This window comes from Choloepus didactylus, chromosome 13 (assembly GCF_015220235.1).
Source record: "Choloepus didactylus isolate mChoDid1 chromosome 13, mChoDid1.pri, whole genome shotgun sequence".
Classification (NCBI taxonomy): Eukaryota; Metazoa; Chordata; class Mammalia; order Pilosa; family Megalonychidae; genus Choloepus; species Choloepus didactylus.
The window spans coordinates 32,136,955-32,155,566 of NC_051319.1; the positions used below are offsets into that span (position 1 = coordinate 32,136,955).

General features: G+C 41.1%; 1 protein-coding gene across 7 annotated transcripts in view; it reads right to left on the bottom strand.

Annotated features, from left to right (window-relative positions):
• Positions 1-1,554: 1,554 nt before the first annotated feature.
• Positions 1,555-18,612, bottom strand: part of KIAA0825 (KIAA0825 ortholog) — a 437,461-nt gene continuing 420,403 nt past the window's right edge. For all 7 annotated transcript variants that reach the window (XM_037801406.1, XM_037801405.1, XM_037801404.1 and 4 more), the window contains one exon: positions 1,555-3,420. In XM_037801406.1, the coding sequence (XP_037657334.1) occupies positions 3,303-3,420 (118 nt within the window). In that variant the 3' untranslated portion in view covers positions 1,555-3,302. The remainder of the gene's footprint in view (positions 3,421-18,612) is intronic.

Below are 18,612 nucleotides of genomic sequence, written 5' to 3' on the forward strand. Positions count from 1 at the left end.
TTGAGTGGTCCTGGCACCTTTGTTGAAAATCAGTTGAGGGTTTATTTCTAGGCTCCCAGTTCTATTCCAATGATCTATATGTCTATCCTTGTGCCATATCACAGTGTCTTGATTATTGCTGCTTTGTAGTAAGTTTTGAAATCAGGAAATAGGAGTCTTCCTACTTCATTCTTTTTCAAGATTGTCCAGCTGCTGGCAAGAAACTGAATGCTACCAACCACCATGTGAGCTTAGAAGTGGATTCTTCCCCAGTTGAGCTTCAGATTGACCACAGCCTTGGCTGATGCCTGCACCACAGCCTTGTGAGACTCTAAGCAGAGAACACAGCTAAGGTATGCTCAGATATGTGGTCCCCAAAGACTGTGTGATAATAAATGCATGCTATTTTAAGCTGCTAAGTTCTGGTAATGTTGTTATGCAGCAATAAATAACTAATACAGATTTTTGTTCATGAAAATAGTTACATTTTGAGAGAAAAAGTGTTATTTGCAGTTTTGGATTCTTTAAATTGTGGAGAAACGAGTTTACTGCCTTACTGATGGGATGTTGAAAACATTTCTCAAAGGCATAGCAGATAGGTTTCATCATTGTGTGGAATAATAGCTGATGCCTAATATTCCATTTTCATAGTTCCCTATTAAATTTCAAGAGCTTTCGGCCATTGTCTGTGAAGATTCTATCTACAGCTGTTTTTTTATAAAATATATAGAAAAGTATTTTAAAAATTTAAAGATTTTTATAGTAGGAAATTATGAACTACCTGATGCTCTCTTTGACTCAAGACTATATGAACTGGAGTAATAGATACATATTGATAGATAGAACAAGTGACTTCATTTTCTCATTCCTTGATTATAATTGTTATGCTATAAAATGTTTGGTAGAAATGACAAATATATAAAGTACTGGAAATACACAATATCATATATTATTTAAAAAATGAAATCTTACTGTTTCCACCTAGTAACTGCTAAACCAATAATAAAACACATCCCTCTGTGCAATTTCATAAAAATACAGTTAAATACAACACAGAAGCTATTCTATAGGATGATAATATTTCTGTGGTAAGCATATGGGGAGTTATAAAGTGTTAGGCTTCATTCAGGTTAACTTATACAAATGCAAAATAGATGTGAGAAGGAACAACTGTTTTGAAATACCTCTTCTTAAATACACTAAGAAAGACATTGAGTATAAAGTCAAAAGGATCTGATAAGCCAATGACTTGCCATTTAACATGCCGATTATAAACTTTATTGCACTTATGGCTATCGTACTTTTCACTGAGCAAATATAGAAGTGAATTCAAACTGTATGCTCTCTCTCCCTCTTCCATTTTTCTTTCTTCTGACTCCTCCCATTTTCCCCTTTACATTACTTGTTTCTTTTCAAAAGGGAGTCATAGAGAAATTTTTCTGGGGGAACTAAATCACTTCCCAGGATTTGTATAGAAATGTACCAGACTCAATAAAAATAGCTTTAAAAGATGACCTTAAGATATATTAGAAGACAATGAATCCAAATGTGAAATCTTGTAACTTTATAACATCATTTTATTTGGTTTATTGGATCAGTTTATTTTTATTTTGCCTTTACATTTTAGCGTCTATTCTAATAAACATAGTTCTGCAGATTTAGTGCATAGACCACCGTCAAGTTAAAGGAATAAAGTCAACTGTTGCCTTATAGTATTTCTTGTAGTGTTTCTAGAATATTATGTTATTATTTAACATAATGACTTGATAAGTCTAGATGGAAAGTCCAGGTCTCATAAAATTCTCTTATAATTTTTTAAATGGGCTGCATAAAATTTTTAGAAATTCTTTCAATCATATCTTAAAACATTTGGTTCATGATGATACTAGTCAACTAAAGCACACTCTTTAAAAATAAAATGTGTCATTTGGCAGGCAACTGACTAAATGTCCATTTGTGTGTTTTTGTTTAAAGAAATAATAATTTTCTAAAGTGACCTCATCTTTCTCCCAAGCTTTTACTCTTTGAAAAATGCATAAATACTTTCCCTTAGAAATCATGCAGCCTACACATATATTATAAGCATCACAGAATATGGGAACATGGGTGATCCACCATATTTCTGAGAAGATCAGAAACCATGATGGTTGGTGTCATATGGTCTAAAACAGTCCATAATATAAGAATTCTCCCAGATGTCTTGTAGATTGCGCAACAGTCTAATTGCCTTTTATGTCTTGTTTCAAGGCAGTCAGTCAAACAACTGTATTTATTAACTGCCAACTCTTCGAATAAGACTATGGTAAGCAAATGTAGAGTTATAAAGGGAGACTTTATGTTATATTATATTGTAAGGCCTTCAAGGTCTTTATAATCTAATATTAGGCACTGATAGGAGGAATATAGTAGGTATTTATAACTACTATTCACATTTATAACTACTGTAGCAAAGAGAATGCTAGAACATGTTCTGTTGACTTATTTTGTGTTTGTCAATGTAATGTAAGTAAGATATAAGGAAAGATATTTTGGATAATGAGCCTTGGAATAGAGATTACTGGGATGGGTTTTGAATATAATTTTGAGAGAAAGGTGGTTACTGATAGGAAGGAATGGCAAGTGTGCGACTTGAGCCAAGAGGGTAGCAGGCAGTTGGTTGAGCCATTTTGTATAGGGCGTTGAAGCATATGATTAGAAGCAATTTAAATCAGATGGAGGAGGAGAACTGAAAAGCCACTACAGGAAGAAATAGGACTGAAGTTATACTTCAGGATAGTGCTTTTGGGGGGGGCTGTTATTAAGATAAATTAGATGAAGAAGACACTACAGGAAGGGAGACTGGTACAATGAGGGGTAGTAAGGCAATTAAGACCTGGACTTGGGCTACAGCCTCAGAAATAACTTGAAAATGACTAAAAAAATTTCTGATGACCCTCAGTGGGCTCTGTGACTATCAGCTTAACATCCAATTGTTGTATTTAAAAATCCTTATGGAAAAGAATTCCAAACATTTTGACTGTTGTCAAGATACTTCAAGAATGAAAGGAGGAAAAATAGTTCTAAGGGAACACGAGATGGCAGCAGTTATATCATAGAAAAAGAAAGGTTGGGGAAAGAAAAACATTTGAAATTATTTTTAAAATAAAAAATATATATATAGCACCTTATTCTCTATGTGCTGCATTTCTTTTCAGTACAGTGATTACTCAGTCATTGCTTTCATGCTTCACAGCACATCTGAGGTCCATTCTGACTTTAGGAAAAATCCTACTCCATTATGTGTGATTATTTCCTAAAATATAGCCATTGCTGTTGCCTGCAGATTATAGTTCTTCTGTGTTATCTGAGGCAGAAGAGTTCTGTATGGTACAAATTTGTTTTAAATGTTCCAGCATTGCTTTTTCTTCCTCTTCTAGTGTTTCATCCTTCCTCATTTCCCACCTAAAAGAAAAATCACATCTTAATATTTTTATAATTTTCAAACTACTAAGTCAATACTCAGTTATTCAAGGCTTGACTGTGTAGTCACTGGTTTATTGAGATGCCTGTTTCTCCTTGTTTATTCTTTTACTGTCTGCTTCTTGAGCAACACAGTTCATTGGTACTGCTTCTGTGAATGGGCCAGGAGAAAAGGAATGGAAAAATAGAATCAAACTAGCTTTGTTCCAGGTTAGTCTTAAAAGATGGTTTAAGTGAACTTTTTGTATTACCTAGATTTAAAATTTTTATATGGCTTGCCAAGATACACACTCATATGCATAAAATCTAAAATTAGCAATGATTAATGAGCAAATGTTTTTCAAAGTATTTTCCCTTCACTGATGAACGTATCAGTGGCTTTAAGTTGCAGGGAGGAAGACCTTAGCAGCAAGAAGAATATTAAGCAAAATTGAGTATTCTTTAAAGGTAGGTTGGTCTATTCCTAGAAAGAAGATCAGATTTGAAGTAATCAAGTTAAATTACCCAAGAGAACAGTTGTTAGCAAGGTTCCATCAAGCATTGACTGAATAAGAGAAGAAAGACTTTCTAAATCTGGGTGGTTGGAAGATAACCAAATGTTATATGTGTATATAAACTTGCAAAGCAAATATCATCACAATAACCCAACCACAATTTAGTTTTGGTGCATTTTAAACTCCACTGTCTGCATTTATTTCTTTTCTCCTTTCCTCACTCTTACTTCCGCCAATGGTCAAGCCATCCGCAATGAGATGCTATCACAAAAGGATTTATTTTCTTTTTTAATGCAATTTTATGGAGATACAATTGCATAACAATCAAAGTGTACAATCAGTTGTTCACAGTATCGTCATATAGTTGTGCCTTCATCACCTCAATCACACTTTGAACATTTTCATTACCCCAAAAAATAAAATAAAAATTAAAAAAGAATATCCAAAACATCCCATTGCTCTCCTCTCCCCATTGTTCATTTACTTTTTCTTAATACAGTTGAATTGAGATATATTCACACACCCTAGTCATCCACATTGTACAGTCATTCACAGCATCATCATACAGTTGTGCATTCATCACCAGAATCAATTTTTGAGACTTTTTTTTATCCAAAATAAAAATAAAAGCAAAAAAGAACACCTAAATCTTTCCATCCACTCTATCCCACCCTATTTTTCATCTAATTTTGTCCGCATTTTTCCACTTATCTGTCCATACACTAGATAAGGGGAGTGCAAGCTACAAGGTTTTCATGGTCACACAGTCGTACATTGCAATCTACATAATTATACAATCGTCTTCAAGAATCAAGGTCACTGGGTTGCAGTTTGACAGCTTCAGTTATTTCCCTCTAGCCATTGCAACACATTAAAAACTAAAAAGGGATATCTATGTAGCAGATAAGAATACCCTATAGAGTGATCTCTCGACTCCATTTGAAATCTCTCAGCCACTGGAACCTTATTTTGCTTCTTCTCTCTTCCCCTTTTGGTCAAGAAGGTCCTCTCAATCCCACAGTGCTGGGTCCAGGCTCATCTCCAGGAGTCATTTCCTCCGTTGCCACGGGGATTCACACCCCTGGGAGTCATGTCCCACGTAGGGGTGCGGGCAGTGAGTTAACCTGCTGAGTGGGCTAGTGTGTCTAGGAGTCCCCCCCAGAGAGCTTCTTTGTTGCTCAGATGTGCCCCCCCCCCCTCTAAGCCCATAAAAGGATTTCTTCATCAAAATGGTGATACATTCTAAAAGACCCCTGCCATCAGGACTTCAAAGGGACAGAACTTCTAACAGCAAACAAACAGCTATTCACTGAATTTCCTCCAGAAACTCCCTATTTAACTATAGGTAGAATTTCTGGATAACAAACAGCCTGTTCTACTTGAGGAAAGCATGTCAAGATTGGGGAGGGATTTTTCTGGTTTTGTTTGACTAATGAAAAGAAAGCATGAGCATTGCCTTTTCCATAGAAACCTCCTAGTAAGGTGCCCATCCCCACACAGGTTTCCTCGTTGGAGTGTTGGGTTCAGTATGCCCTGGCCAGTCCTGTGGAGGTGGTATACATAAAAGAGAGGAACAAGTGGAAGTGGGGAGAAGGGAGGGGCATTATCCAAGTGGCTAGATATGGTCTTTGCTTTGCCGAGCATAACACACATTTCTTCTCTACTTCCTGCCTGGGCTTCTTCTTATCCCTTAGTCCCAACTTTGGCTGCATCTAAAAACTGCTATTTCTGGCCGCCCTAGTTTCTCCATATGTTACTATATGGTCAGAGTGATGTCACACAGGTTGTAATAACAACTTGAAGGATAAATAGATTTTTCACTGCCACACTATTCAAAGCCATTTCATAAGGGTCAATACTGCTAAGATTAGTCTTTTGGGATTTACAATTTAGTCCAGAAGTTTACCTTATATTGCTTTCATGGAATTTTAAAGATAATTCTTATCATCCATTTTATCTGGGCAAACTTGGGTATCATTAATATGCATGTTAAATCAAACCCTTCCCAAGTAGGAAAATAAATCATAATAGCAAATACTTATATAGCACTAACTGTGGGGCAGGCACTGTTTTAAACACTTGCCATATTGCTTCTTAAATCCCCACTGTGAAATGTTTTCATTGCCATTCTACAGATGAGTCAACTGAGGCACAGAATATGTACACTTGCTCAAGTACCTTGGGATTTGAACTCAGAGCATCAGGTTCTGGAATCTGGGTTTATCAATGCAATACTGAACATGGATTTAAAACAATTTTGTAGGTGTCAGTAATTACTGTTAAAAATAGCTTTAGAATTTCACTTTCTGAAAAATGTTGTCTGTCTTGGGCTGGATATTAAATAAAAACACTTCTTAAGGATCATATACTCTTAAAAGAAATCCAAAAATGGGAAAATGAGGTTTTCTTTTTTTTTCCTACGTAAAGGTGCTGACATAGTACTGAGTAAATGAATTATTTTATGAGTATCAACAGAAAAAAATATGTAATATGCACATAAATATTTTGATCATTGTCTCTACTTGTGAAAATTGAAAGCATGGTCTCTTTGCTTCATTAAAAAATCTGTATAATTAATGTAATTTAAATGAATTGTATACATAATAGAATTCAAGAAATTTGAAGCTTCATGGCAATTATAGGCACTTCATAGTATAATTGAGCTGTTAGTAATTAATGATATTAGGCAAAGTTATTTACCTACTACAACCTTCTTCAATTTGCTTTGTATTATTAAGAAGATATCATTTCATAAAAGAGTAAGAAATTATGACAAAGATAGTTGAAAAACAGTATTAGAACTACATTTTCCCTAATAATTTTACTCTTATTGAATGAAAGCATTAGGAATTTGAAATATATGTACATTTATCATAAGTGCTGTTACATTTCATATCTATAAGTTCTGAAGAGAAGCTTATTTCTAATTCTATCATGGTTTTAGGCTTTGTTATCACAATGCAAAAACAGTAAGTCAATTCTGTCAAAAAACTATTGGAAGAAAAAATAATCTATCAATTTGTTAAACACAATTGACTGGGCAATCTCTGTTCAAAATCGCTATTACTCATCTTCCCTAATATATTTAAATATCTGTGATGGAAGCATGCCCCTACAGGAAACAGAAAATGTCAGAACCTGTGTATTCTAGTTCTTTCTACAAAGCATTACAAGGCGATTGCATTTTTGTTCTTCCTAACTTTGGTAGCCTGCTCTCTTTCACCATTGCTAAATTCCCCACCTGCCTATTATGGTAAAAGAACTACAGCCTGATACTGACTTCCGCTGGTGGCAGTGACTATGACATGCCTTAAACACTGATGAGCAGCGAAAACCCATGAGACGCCTCTGGTGTGTACCATAATCTTAACTATCCTCCAGAATGGGCTCCATCTGTATGGCTCCTGGGTGGGCAGCTGTGGTCCCTTTTCCTGTCTATACACATGGACTCTAAAACTTGGGCTGAGATACTCTTACAGAATCAGCCGTCACAACCCTGCTCACAGCACCCCTCAGATTGACTTGGGTGTTCTTTGCTTTTTTGCACCGTTCTGGTTTTAGGCATGTATTCAGATTTGGACCAGCAGTATCTGCCCTGCTCTTCCAAATTCTGTATTAGGATTAGCTAATGTTATACAGATCTTACATGTATCAGACCATGGGCCAAGAGCTTTCTATGGATGATTTCATTTAATTTGCAACACAATACTATGAGGTGGGCGTTATTCTTACCCTGTTTTACAGATGAGAACATTGAGGCACTGTAAGTGGTAGGCGGGGAAATGAGCCCAGGCAAACTGATTCAAGAGCCTGTTATCTTATTCCAGACATGACTGAGTTCACAGGTTTTAGATGTTTTTGTCCTCGTTGAAACCATAGTAAATGTCTCAGCGATCTTCTCTGAGTCCTCCTTGTCTGTCTGCTGTGGGTTGCTCCTTCCTTCACTGAGAGTCCCCCAGGGAAATGCTGTGCCAAACTGGCTTATTAAATTTCCCATCTAAACTTTCCTGGTTGACCCTGTCGTGTTGGTACCCAAGCCTCATTGTGACGTGGTCCTATACCTTACTTTTCAACAACACTGGCTTTCACGTAAATTGCAGCTTTCATACCAGAAGCCTCGTATTATTGTTCGAGTGGACTCAATCAATCCTTCCTGTATAAGTTCTGTCTCCAATTCCTTATTAATCTAAAAACCTTCTCCCTAAAAGTCACTCATATTCTGTGACATTGTAGAACCGTAAGTCTTCTTTCTTTTTTACTGCTTTCCATAGAACTGACAGTATACTTCACAGCCTGTCACCTTCAAAATATAACTCTCCACGTCAGGTTGTGTAGGGTATTATGAGAGCACTGAGAAGGGCTGGTTACTCGGGTTTGGGAGGATTAAGGGAAGATTTCTCAGAGGGAAACTCTCTATACAAAAGGGCAATGGATGTTATTTAACATATTAGCCCAAATAGTAGGAATCCTGTCCCCTCTTTGAAGCACAAAATACTGTAAGAGAGAGATTAGGATTAACTGTGCAGATTCTGACCTTTGTTTTCTTGAATCTAAGTGTCTTGGTCCATATTCATTTTGTTACTAGGAGACTGGTCCCCTCAACACTGTCCCTTTGATCTCAGAAAGCCTATGCACTTAAGCTTTCAGAAGTATAGATGAGACATCTCAGGATATATTTATCTCTGGGCAATAGCAACACATAATTACATTTTATAAATTAAAATTAATCATAGTTTACCAGCAAGGGTGATCTATACTTGGGGTTTTGTGTTTATCTGAGAGAGAAAGAGAGAGACAGAGAGAGAGAGGCTGCAAGAGACCCCTAGCATCAAATCTTACTATAAACCCAGCATATCAGTTCTATGTCCCCTGCAATTTCTCCACTCATCTGCATTATAATTTCCATTGTACACAGCCCTGATCATTTGTAAGCATTCCATAAAGATGTAACCTGGGTTCTGAATGTGAAATATGATCTGGACTGGCTAATGTTATATTGCATAATCCGTGCCATACACTATGAGGATGACACAAGTATAGGATGGACAATATAAGATCATGGTTAAGAACACAAAAGAAATATCAGGATTGATATCTGAGGACAGTTTGGCTTTTCTTTATGCTTCAAAATGGAAGGACTGCATGTTTTAACACTCCAGTCTTTTCTTTACCCATCACTTATGTGATTGATGAAGTTGTGAGAAATAACTGAACATACACAGGTCAACACCTTCCTTTTCCCTCTCTTAGGAGCTGCCTGTGTGCAGAGGTCTGCTCTCTCAGTCATGCAGTGAGCTTAGTAGGGTAGGCTCTACCTCTGATAGCAGGTAGCTAAGGAGTAAATTCAGTCTATGGATGTCTCAGTTAGGATTAAGTTCAGTAGCTAGTAGCAAAGACTCAGATTTAGTGGCTTAAACCCATGAGGGTTTAAACACTCACATAAAGGACTGTTAAGAGAAAGGCAATATGGAACTGATATGATGATTTTATAAATGTATAAGATTCAGGCTTTCTTTCTCCTGTATCACATCCTGTCTGATTATTTGAGCCAAGATAGCTGCTAGAACATCAGCCATCACATCTGCATTCCAGTCAGCAAGCAGAGAAGGGGGTGAGGGCAGGAAGAGGACAACCCCTAGCCTTTTTAAGAGGCTTTCTTGAAAGACCATAAAATATTTCAGCTTACCTCTCATGGCCAGAACTTGGTAAAATGGCCACATCTAGCTACAAGGGAGGTTGAAAACATGTAGTTTTTAAAATGGATACACTTCTAAATTTCTTTACTAAGCTTCCTTCTTCAGGAAGAGAATGGATATTGGGAGGCAACTTGTAGTCTCTGCTGTAAGGGTAATGTGAGCAAGTCTAAAGTAATTCTCCAATCAAGTGTTCATCAGTAATAAACCCAAAAGTTTGATCTCCATCTCTCTGACTCCTGCTTCTAATCCTCAATTGGTTTGAATAAGAGAGATAGGGAGAAAGAGAGAGAGAGTGAGACGGAGGGGGAGGCAAAGAGGGAGGGATGGGGAGTTAGGGTGAGAGAAGGTGGGAGAGAGAGGGAGACAGAAGTTATTTACTGGTATTCTAAAAACCCCAAATCTCTAGAACAGGGATTGGCAAACTATGGCCCATGGGCTAAATCTGGTCTGCCACTTGTTTCTGTAAATAAAGTTTTATTGAAACACAGTCACACTCATTTGTTTACTTATTCTGATACCGTAAAGTGAAAGCAGCCGTAGGCAATAAGTAAACAAATGAGGGTACCACTGAGAAGGCATGGCCCTCCAAGTCTAAAATATTCACCATCTGGCCCTTTATAGTGAAAGTTTGCCAAACCCTGCTCTAAAATGGTTTCCTTCACTGGGGTGATAATGTCTCCCTACAGGAAAATAAGGAGGGCATTTTGGTTGACACTGTGAAAGGAGAGTGCTTCTAGGACCCAGGGAAGAGAGATGGTAAACCTCTATAATATGTGACAGTCCCTCATAGTGAAGAGTTGTCTTCCCAAAATGTCAGTAGCATCCCTGCTGAGAAACACTTGTTCTAGAATCTCTGAAATTATGTTGAATAATAATGGGAATAGTAAGATAATAAGCATTCTTATCCAATTCCTGATCTTAATTGAAATGGTTTTAATGTTTCACTGCCTAGAAAAATATTTGCTGAAGAGTACACATTTAAGAGCCAGGGTTCTGGATTCAAACCTAGACTGTCCAGTTAAAAGCCATGTCACGTTGAACAAGTGACAAAATTGTGCCTCAGTTTCCTTAAAGTGGGGATAATAACAGTGCCTACTTCATAGGTTTGTGGTGAGTATGAAATGATTATATACTTGTAAAACACAAGAAATAGTACCGGGTTCATATTGTTGTTGTTGTTGTTGTTATTATTATTATTATTATTATTTTGGCATGTTGGTTAAGGTAGCAAGTAGCAGAAATGTGGCTGTGTTGGGTTAAACAAACAGGGGTTTATTTTTCCATTTAACAAGAAATCCAGAGGTGGGTGACTGCTGGCCTGGGATAAGTGGCTCGACAGCAGCATGGCTGATGTGTCTGTGGTTTTCTTGGTCTTTATCTCATGGTCCCAAACAGCTGTTGCAGTTTCAGCCATCAAATTCTTGTTCCAGGCAGAAAGAAGGAGGAAGGGGAATACCAGCTGCACCTGTCCCATTTTATCAGGGAAAGGAAGCCTTCCCCAGATTCCTCCCAGCAAACACTGGAGCCATACTGTCTAGGTTTGAATCCTGATCACACTTACTAGCTGTGTGACCTTAGGCAACTTTCTTAACCTCTCTGTGCCTTAGTTGTCTCATATGCAAAGTGGGGATGATAACAGTACACATCTCAGTACATTATTGTAAATAGTAGGTGAGCTATGAATTCCAAGTGTTTCATGAAATGTTGCTATTATTTTATGAGATTTTGCTTGTATCAAGTGGTTTCCCCAAAGCTCCTACCATGATGTTCCTTCTCTTGCTCTGTACCCTATATTTTTTTAAAAAAATTTTATTGTGGTAACATACGTACAACCTAAAATTTCTCATTTTAACCACCTTCAAGTATACAATTCAGTGGTGTTCATTATATGCACAATGTTGCACTACCATCACTACCATCCATTATCAAACTTTTTCATCACCCCAAATAGAAACTCTGTACCAATTAAGCATTAATTCCCCATTCCCCAACCCAAACCCTGCCCCTGGTAACTTATATTCTAATTTCTGACTCCATGAATTTGAATATTCTAATTATTTCATACAAGTGAGCTCATACAAGATTTGTACTTTTGTGTCTGGTGTATTTCATGCAACATGATGTCTTGGATGTATTATGTCCCCCAAGAAAAAGCCATGATCTTTTAATCCAATCTCATGGGCTACTGCGATTAGGTTGTTTCCATGGAGATGTGATCCACCCAACTGTGAGTGACCTTTGGTTAGGGTGTGACCTCCAACTGAATGTTTCCATGGAGGTGTGGCCCCGCCCATTCAGTGTGGGTCTTAATTAAATCACTGGAGCCCTATAAGTGCTCAGTCAGAAGGAGCTCGGTGCAGCAGCTTACAGACATTTTGAAGATGGCTGTTGAAAGCTGACACTGACATTTTGGAGAATGTCATTTTGAAATGCAACCTGGGACCAAGCAGATGCCAGCCATGTGCCTTCCCAGCTAACAGAGGTTTTCTGGATGCCAATGGCCTTTCTCCAGTGAAGGTACCCTATTGTTGATGCCTCTGTTTGGACACTTTTATGGCCTTAAGACTGTAACTTGGTAACCAAATAAACCCCCTTTATAAAAGCCAATCCATTGGGTGTTTTGCAAAATGGCAGTATTAGCAAACTGGAACACTCACTTTTTCATTCTGGCTAATGTAGTTAATGAGAACAACTAAATATTTAGGTTCTCAGTTTTGAAAGGATCAGAATGGATAACACTAACTAGCAAACTTTAAGCAAAGACCCAGAAGGCACTTTAAGATTACATCAATATTATATATTAGGATATGGTGCTGTGGATATAGAAGAAATAGAAGACTGGCCCCAACTAGCATAAACTCTGGGAAAACCTGTCTCAATGAATGGAAATAGTAGGAAATTGACTGCAGTGGACCCCTGTTATAAGACTGGAATTAGGAGATCTTATAAGTTAAATGTTATTGATAGGTCTGGCCCCTCAAGAAATGCATAAAGATAACAGCAGCCTCTGAGGCCTTGAAGAAAACCAGTCCGCAGTAGAAAGTTAACAGCAGCCTCCCAGGCCTTGACGGAAACCAGCTCACGGCAATAAGAGATTAACCCCCTAGCCAAGACTGCTGTCAACTAAGAACTTTTTGCTACAAACTTTTCTTCCTTCTCCTCCTCCCTGCATCTGGTTCCCACACGCGCGAACCTGCCTATATAACGCATTCTCCCTGCCACAGCCGGTGCAGACGCGATTTTGTGTGCTGCCCAGGCGGTTCTTTGTCTCTGCAGATAAACTTGGGCCTGAACGCAGTCTCGTCTCTGGCGGTCGTCTCCTCTCATCGTGGTGCTGAAACTCGGGACCCCGGGGTCGCAGGACCCCTGGCTTGGGCCACCGCGGTGACTGCCGAGGCGGTCTTGCAACAGGGGAAGCAGCGGGTAGCGGCACTTCCTCCTGGGCTAAGTCCCCTATCCTGACTGCCGGGCCTTGGCTGCCGCCCCCGCCGGGGCAGGTTGTGGTTCCAGCCAGTACGGTCTTGCAACAAGGGAAGCAGTGGGCAGCGGCAGCTCGTCCCAGGCTAAGTCCCTTGTCCTGACCACTGGGTCTGGGCCACCGTCCCCCTCCCCGTCCCCCGGCTCTCTCCAGCTAAAGCCTCCACCGCTGACTGACTCCTGCCCAAAGACAGGAACTGCACCCTACCCCACCACTCCAAAAAAACCACGAATACTGCCCGAAGTCTCGGTTGGCTGTAAAAGCCTCTCGGTCTCTCTCGCCTGTCGGCCCTTTCTTCTTAACTGAAAGCCCCGGTACCGGGCTCCGACATGGCTCCAGCCAAACCCCTGCTCAGAGTAGGCGCACGCCTCAGCTTCCAGGCTGAACCCGGGACGCCAGCTTCTCTCTGAGAAAACTCTCTTTCATTTCAGTTCCTCACGAGGGTAATGGACGCCTGACCCTCCAAGGGAACTCACTCCTGCCTCTTGGCTCGTCATTTTGCAGCCAACATGGGCTCCGGGCAGTCAGTACCTTCTATTGCTACACCACTTGGGTGTCTGCTCAGACAATAAAGAAATTCAACCCAAACGGCTCATATTCTATTGTAACACGGTCTGGCCGCAATACAAGTTGGATAATGAGTCCCAATGGCCGGAAAATGGTACTTTTGATTTTAATATCCTCCGGGATCTCGATAATTTTATTCATTGAACCGGAAAGTGGGGTGAGGTTTCATATGTTCAGGCCTTCTTCACTCTTCGCTCCCGTCCCTCTCTCTAAATCCTGCTCCACTTACCACATCGTGGTGGCTAGAACTCCCCCTAAAGCCCCACCTCCTTCTCAAACTTCCTCACCTCCTCCCTACCCTAACCCCTCCGATGACTTCAACCCAGCAGATCAAGTTCTGCTGGTCAGAGCAACCCCTCCCCCAGTCTGAGACCAACCGCACCCTACTGCATCCGCAGTCAGTCCTGCCCCCAGCCAGAAAAAACCACCTCTCTCCCACCTGACAATCTCCCATCCTCGGGCCCACTTTCCCCCACTCCTTCTGAAACCCGTTCTAGGGCCTGCCGTTGTCTTCACCACATCCCCGAAACCCACGTCCCACAACCTCTCCTAGCTCTCCGCGAAGTAGCAGGCACAGAAGGTACTGTTAAAGTGCATGTCCCCTTCTCCCAGGTGACATGTCCCAGGTAGAACAAAGATTAGGCTCATTCTCCACCAACCCCCACTATATCAAACAGTTTACCTACCTCCTCCTATGACCTCACCTGGCAAGATCTTTTTAAGATCCTTAACTCCACCCTACCTCCCGAAGAGAGAGAGAGGGTCTGGCAGGCGGCCAGGCAACATGCAGGCACTATACACACCACAGACAACACCAAGCCCCCAGGAGAACAAGCCGGCCCCCCCAACAGACCCGGGATGGGACTACCAACCAAATCATCCCGACTTAACGAAAACACAACCACTTCCAAACCAGCATCATAGTCGGCCTAGAAAAGGCGTCAGTCAAAATAATCAATTTTGAGAAAGAAATCTTCCAAGAACCTACTGAAAATCCCACCTAGTTCATGGCCCGACTCACAGAAGCCTTACTGGCTCACCCGTCTCACCCCAGAAAGCCCTGAAGGCCACCTCTGGCTTAATTCATGCGTCATCTCCCAAGCCACCTCTGACATCAGACACAATCTAAAAATGTTTGAGGAGGGTCCCCTTACCCCCCCAACAAGACCTAATGGCAGCTGCTTTCAAAGTATTTAAAAATAGAGCAGAGAGCGAAAAAGAGGAAAAGAAAGCTAATCTTCAAATGATCGGTACCGTCCTTTCAGATGGTCAAGAAACAAAAAAATTAGCCAAACAGACCACCTGTGTCCCACCCGGTCCCTGTTTTAGATGGAATACAGCCGGCCACTGGGCTAAGCAATGCCCAAATCCTCAGCCACCCACCCGACCTTGTCCACTATGTGGTCAGCAGGGCCATTGGAAAATGGACTGTCCCCAAACCCCTCTAGGTTCGCAGACATCCAGCCAAGCACCACCACAGCTGACCAGGCAGGCAGCTGCTGCAGCTGACCTCCTCGGCATTCTCGGCAAAGACTGACGGGGCCCGAGGCTGCTACCCACACCCATTCACATCGAAAATCAGGAACCTTGGGTAACTCCGCTAGTCAAAGGTAAGCCTCTTACCTTTCTCTTAGACACGGGGGCCACTTACTCCACTCTAAATTCTTATTCAGGGCCCACTAACAGCTCCGCCATTCAGGTCATGGGGGTTGAAGGAACCACCTTCACACCCAGATGCACCCCTTCCCTAATCTGCCAATATGAAAATCGAGTTTTCACACACAAATTCCTGGTCATCCCGCATTGTCCCACCCACATTCTAGGTAGGGACATCCTCAGTACCCTCAATGCCACTATCAATTTACAATTGCCACACAGCAGGCCACCTGACTGTATACTCCTTCTCTCCCTATTCACCCCTACAACTCAAACAGAAGCACCAAATCCACTCCTCCAAAATGTTAACCCCCTAGTATGGGACACAGATAACCCATCCATTGCTCACCACCACTCACCTGTACTGATTTAATTAAAAAACAAAAATCATTTCCCCTCCGTCCCCCAATACCCCATTTCTCCAGTCCACCTCCACAGACTAAAACCCATTATTAATAAGCTGCTTTCAAAAAAGCTACTGCAGCCTACTAATTCCCCCTGCAATACGCCCATCTTACCCATAAAAAACCTGATGGCTACTATCGCCTAGTCCAAGACCTCCACACCACAAACCAAGCAGTCATTCCTATACACCCAGTAGTACCCAACCCCTACACCCTCCTCTCCTGTATACCCACACACACCTCCTATTTTTCAGTCCTAGACCTCAAAGATGCCTTCTTTACAATTCCCCTATATCCAGCATCCCCAAAACTCTTCGCCTTCACATCACTAGATACCAATCATTCTTCTCAACTAACCTGGACAGTCCTTCCCCAAGGGTTCTGAGACTCCCCCCACCTCTTCAGCCAAGCCCTAGCAAAGGACCTCTTAAGAGTTTCAATAGGCAAACTTAACCGTCCTACAATATGTAGATGACCTCCTTCTCTGTAGTCCCAGCAGAATAGCCTGTCTCAAATCCACAGCATGTCTCCTCAACTTTCTTGCTTCCAAGGGATATGGTATCTCGCAGCACAAAGCCCAAACAGCACAGCCGCAAATCACTTACATAGGCTTAACACTCAGCCCCTCCACCCGGTCCATTACATTTAACTGCAAGTCTCTCATATCTAACATGCCTTGTCCAAATACAAAACAAGAAATCTGTCCTTCCTAGGCGTAGCCAGGTTTTCCTGCTTATGGATCCCTAACTTCACCCTTCTAGCCCGACCCCTATATCAGGCCGCAAAAGGAAACTTAACTGAACCTCTCAATCCTTCCACTCCTATCAACAAACCCTTCCAAACTCTAAAACATGCACTAATCTCAGCACCTGCACTCTGCCTGCCAAATTTCAGACTTCCCTTCTGTCTTTACACTGCAGAATCCCACACCACCACCCTTGGCCTTCTCACCCAGCTTATGGACAATAAACCTCAACCTATAGCCTACCTCTCAAAACAGCTACCCCCTGCTACACTCACACACCTCATGACTTACCATGTAACTGGATGCCTTGACCCACAAGCTGGCGTCATCTTTGTCTGTAGCTCCTCAGCTTATCTCTGCCTCCCCACCAATTGGACAGGATTTTGCACTCTTGCCCTCCTATCTCCCCCCATTCTTCTAGCCCCCCAAAAAACACCTTTTCAAGTACCAATAACACAACCCAAATCCCTCCGGCCACGCCAGGCTGCCCCATTACTCATCCCCCTACTAGTCGGTCTGGGAATAGCCACAGGTGCTGGCATGGGCATTGCTGGCCTCACTCTTGCTGCTCCTCTATCAGCACAATTTAGCAAAAAGCCTAGAAGAAATTGTAGGACAGCTAGAAAACCTGCAAGACCAAATAGACTCCCTGAGTCCTGCAAAACAAACGAGCACTTGATTTACTTACTGCAGCAAAAGGAGGCACCTGTGTTTTCTTACAAGAAACCTGCTGTTTCTACGCTAACAAATCAGGCTTAGTATGAGAAGGAGCTAACCTACTCAGGGAGCACGCAAACCAAATACAGGACCCCTCCCCTGCCCTCATTCTATCCTGGAGGCAATGGATCCTTCCTTTAGTAACCCCACTTCTCCTGCTTCTTGATGTACTATTCGCTCCTTGCATCTTAAGGCTACTTACTAACCTCATTGAAAGAATCTCAAAAAACATCTCCACCTCAGTAGCTACCCAGCTTCTGCTTCTCCCAAATCCCCCATCTCAACCCCGTTTCCTCCCCGCTTCCAACAACTACCACCCTCCTCAGCAGGAAGTCGCTACAGAGCATAACGCCACCCCCTAACACCCCCCCCCCACACCCCGCCACCCAAAAGACCGGGTGATAGGTCCGGTCTCCTCAAGAAATGCAGAAAGATAACAGCAGCCTCCGAGGCCTTCACAGAAACAAGCCCGCGGCAATAAGAGATTAACCTCCCCCCCATTCAGGACACACACGCGAACCTGCCTGTATAACACATTTTCCCTGCCGCGGCTGGTGCAGACGCCATTTTGTGTGCTGCCCGTGGGGGCTTCTTTGTCTCTGCAAATAAACTTGGGCCTGAACGCAGTCTCGTCTCTGGTGGTTGGCCCCTCTCAGTTATATTGAGCTTTTACTCCATGTATTTTATGTTTCAGATATCTGCCTTTGTTTGTGGTATATTTTATATGTATCAAAATGAGCCACAGTTTAAAACAGAAATTTTACTGTATTAATTTGCCCATTCATTTGGCAAACATTTATTGAGAGCCTGCTGAATTCAAAACACTGCACTACATGCAAAGGAGTGAAAATGGATTCCTACCACATACCGTATAAAAAATTAGCCCAAGATGGATAAAAGACCTAAATGTAAGAACTAAAACTAAAAAAAGCTGCTAGAAGAAGACACAGGAGAACATTTTCAGAACCTTGGATTAGGCAATGGTTTTTAGACTTCATAACAAAAGCAAGAGCTATAAGAGAAAAAATATATAAATGGGAGTTCAGCAAAATTAAAAACCTTTGTGCATCAAAGGATATTATCAAGAAAGTGAAAAGACAACCTCCACAATGAGAGAAAATATTTGGAAACCATAAAGCTTATGAGGGTTTAATATCCAGAATATAGTAAACTCCTATAATGAAGTAACAAAAAGACCAACAACCCAATCAAAAAATGGACAAAGGACTTGAATAGGCATTAACTCTAAAGAAGATATACAAATGGCCAATAAGTACATGGAAAATGCTTAACATCATTAGCCATTAGGGAAATTCAAATCAAAACCACAATGAGATACCATTTCACACCCACTAAATGGATACTATTTTAAAAAAATGGAAAATAGCAAGTGTTGGAGAGGATGTGGAAAAATAGG